Consider the following 3,711-nt stretch of genomic DNA (forward strand, 5'->3'; position numbering starts at 1 on the left):
TATATTATTATATAGATACATATATACGTATATATATATATATATATATGTATATATATATATATAATGTATATATATATATATAGATACAAGTAGTGTACAGTTTAAATGGGCATGCATTGGGAGCCTGATCCTGAATACCTGAACCATCATGTATATTTTTACATCGTTGCGGATAATTGTCGTTCAATTGCGTAATTCACGCGTGATATAAAAGTGATCAGTGAGTCCAGACTATTCACCATTACGTTGCACTAGAGTGAATGACAATGTGCGAGTACGATGGAGAATCTCAGCGACGGCGAACTGAAGTCAGCCGTCTAAGTATTACAACTCAATAATTGGGTGCCGAAGCTTGTGCCGATATTGGCCTGTCACTGGACATATTGGCAACGACTAGCAACCAATTTAATTTGGCCTTATTAAAGGTCAGCATTAAGTTCTACTAAACTGCTTAATATTCTATCGATGGTTTCGGTAGTGAAATTTACTTCTTTAGCTCCGGCAGTCACCATACGCCAACAGTTGGGTAAGCTATCCCCAATAGGCTGGAAACCTATCAATGCGAGGCCCTTCTTCTGCATTCGATCTTTCAATTTGGGGGCAATTGTTTTGATATACTCCATTTGTGACTTTGTAGCTATGTACGGATCGAATCTTTTTCCTTCGCTGCCGGGCTCAACTCGCAGTGATGGTGGTACGGCGTAAAAGCACAAATTCGCGTATTGAGTTGGGGCTACTTGTACAAAGCAGTATCTACCCTTATCATCCACAATGGTACCGATTTCCTTAGACATGTGTCCGATGAGACCAATTAAGTGATCTACCCTTTTCCCTAATCCCTCATCGCCTAGCGCCTTCCACATGAGCCACATTTTTAAGGCGTCCCCTTTGCGACCACAATGCAAAGTTTTGTCGCCCATGTCTAGATTGGAGTGGTTCTTATCGGGCTGGAAGAGGTATGAGGCGCTGGCGCCGTTCGCTCGCTTGAAGAAGTCGTGTGTCGTCTCGTCATAAGAAATTAGGAACAGCGAGCACTGCAAAGGTGCGCCTACAATCTTGTGTGGATTCCAGCCCATACTGTCACTGCGATTCGCTCCTTTCATCAAGTCGAGAGTTTTAGCATCTCGTGAGAAAAGCGCCCCTCCGCCCCAACTGGCGTCCACATGCATCCATAGCTTGTATTCCTCACAGATATCGGCAATGGCATCGAAAGGATCGAAGCCGCCTAGAACCGTTGTCCCGGCTGTGGTACCGACGAAGAATGGCACATCACCCCCGGCAAGGCACTCCTCCACAGCTACCTTGAGTGCTGCCGCGTTCATTGCGCCTGTCAGGCCGTCGCATTTAACTTTCACGAGGTTGTCTGTCCCCAGGCCAAGCATGTTGACCGCCTTATCCGAACAAAAACGAGGTTTTAGCAGCTATGTCGTATCAATTATCACAAATGTTAACAAATCAGTGTTTATACAAGTTCGAGCAGCATTGCCACATTTAACAAGAGCTCGAATCATAAAACTGATTGTGTAGTTCCTTCGCGATATAAAGTGAAGCTTAGAGCTGTTAGTCAACATTTGGGATCATATGGTGTGTATGCATACATACAATGTCACAAATTGCAGTACACAAAGAAAGAAAGAGAGCGACGCGATGTGTTCATGTATACTCCCTACATAAGAGACATTGTATTGAATATCAGAAAAGAGCAGGGCTGAAAAAGCTGGCCAAGGTAAACACATCACTATATTCTACCTGCCGATTTCAGAACAAACTAAGACTCAGTGTGAAGCTGTAGTCAATACCTTGAGATATGAATAATGGGAGTCGGCCGACGTGAAAGCTACAAGCTTTTTACCCAGAAGTACAGACATCCCTTTCTGCTTAATCTCAGGCACGGCTTTAAATCGTGCGAGATGCATAGCATACTGGTTGCACACGGAACCTCCTGGCAAAGTCAGACCATCATGCCCACCCTCACCATTCGCACCCTGGACGTACCTACCCAAATATTTTACGCGAGTGTCAACTATGTACCATGGTTGAATGGTGAACTGTTAATAGAATGACGCTCGAACATTGCATAACAAGCAAGTATAATACAGAAAGATGATACACAAGACAGGACAACCGAATTCGATACAATATGGTACGAGTGGGCACATCAGCTACCGCCGTTGAATGTCGAACTGTGAAAATACACACCTATTTTGCTTACCAAGCACCTGTCAATACAGCACAAGACAGTAGCACGCAAAGAACGAAGAGAAATCAATGTATATACCTGCCGCCTATTTTTCGTGCAAACTTGGACAGAACAGATCGTTCCATGGTTGTGAAGACAGGCGACACCTCGTAGGTGTGTGTGTTGGTATTCAGTGCTGTAGAGACCCAATCACCAGCCACACCAACTACATCAGGTGTCCCGTACAACTGGTTATTGAAATTAGTAGAGCCTGTTCTGACTGAGTAATGCTGAACAAGTCGCACAGCTTTGTGTAGTATCTCATGGTCGACAGCTACGGCCTCGTCGGCAAGGTCGAGAGACGCCCCCGCCTCCTTGAACGCATTCGCCAACTCGGTCTCGCTGGTAAATCTCACTGTGGGTTGCGATTCGTCAGCATTCTCCGCCAAATACTGTAGGAGGTCATCTGCAACCTTCTTAATCAGATCTAAATTCGAAGACATAGTGATCTGTATTGTGTACTCTTTACTAGTGACCGTGAATTTCTGACCTCTACATATGAGAGCTTTATATTTTATACCATGCTACTTGAACACTTCTTGATTTGGTAAATACTGTCATGACCCTCTCCCTCTGATCATGAGTAGTGTGAGAGAAGTGTAAATTTTAAGGGAGAGCGGACAAGTCCGTAGGACAAGGACACTGTACAACGTATTTTATTATTTATATTGCCATGTAGCATTTTACTCCCTCTGTGGCAGAAATATGTCAGCAGGTTGATGACAATCTGATTAGCAAGATATCATGAAGTTGTAATAGTTCGGTACATATACCGCAAGCATATATTCATATATGCCTGAAATACACCTCTTATTCGATGGTGGCCGCAGATATCCTCAACCCAATGCTCTTTTGCGGAAATTAATATATACCGCTGATCTATAAAATCATCCGTTTCTACTTTTTACATACTTGTTTACTACTCCAGTCCAGAGAGCTCATTACCACTCACCACTCACCATAGACACTTCATTATTGAAATCACACTGTATACCCATTAGACCGCAAACTTTTACAATAAGTACATCGTATCTAATTATGAGTAAGAATATAATTCAAGGACGACAAGTATGGTTCGTCCGACACGGGCAAAGTGAGTCGCAATATCAATCAAAAATAGCAGCAGACTCTGCACTGCCGAACGTGGTTATAGCTGATCCTGACTTGAGCGTCATGGGTGAGTGTCGAGCAATGATAGTGAATAGGTATACTTTTGAGTAAAACTGGAATGAACTCATGATTTCCCGTGTTGCTCAAGTAGTCATGTATGATGACACCATGTGCAAATCATGGTTGTTACTTGTACTCTTCCCATCTAAATTTCTAACACGGCACATCTCCACTTGCGAAATACAGATGAATGATATATATATATATATATATATACTACACACACACACACACACACTANATATATATATATATATATATATATATATATATATATATAGTATATATATATATATATA

The 3,711-nt window shown here is 42.3% G+C and overlaps 2 protein-coding genes across 2 annotated transcripts in view; one reads left to right on the forward strand and one right to left on the reverse strand.

The window, feature by feature from the left end:
- Nucleotides 1-330: 330 nt before the first annotated feature.
- SARC_06468 (hypothetical protein) lies at nt 331-2,807 on the reverse strand. Its single transcript, XM_014299612.1, has 3 exons — nt 2,282-2,807; nt 1,803-1,998; nt 331-1,394 (listed from the first exon to the last, which is right to left on the reverse strand). Exons 1-3 carry the CDS (start codon nt 2,683-2,685, stop codon nt 423-425), a joined length of 1,572 nt encoding a protein of 523 aa, XP_014155087.1. The 5' UTR covers nt 2,686-2,807; the 3' UTR covers nt 331-422.
- Nucleotides 2,808-3,195: 388 nt separating this feature from the next.
- The window catches only part of SARC_06469 (hypothetical protein), a 3,095-nt gene continuing 2,579 nt past the window's right edge, over nt 3,196-3,711 (forward strand). Inside the window, exon 1 of the mRNA XM_014299613.1 lies at nt 3,196-3,419. Within this exon, the coding sequence (XP_014155088.1) occupies nt 3,281-3,419 (139 nt within the window). The 5' untranslated portion in view covers nt 3,196-3,280. The remainder of the gene's footprint in view (nt 3,420-3,711) is intronic.

The sequence above is a fragment of the Sphaeroforma arctica genome (genome assembly GCF_001186125.1).
Source record: "Sphaeroforma arctica JP610 unplaced genomic scaffold supercont1.463, whole genome shotgun sequence".
Lineage (NCBI taxonomy): Eukaryota > Ichthyosporea > Ichthyophonida > Sphaeroforma > Sphaeroforma arctica.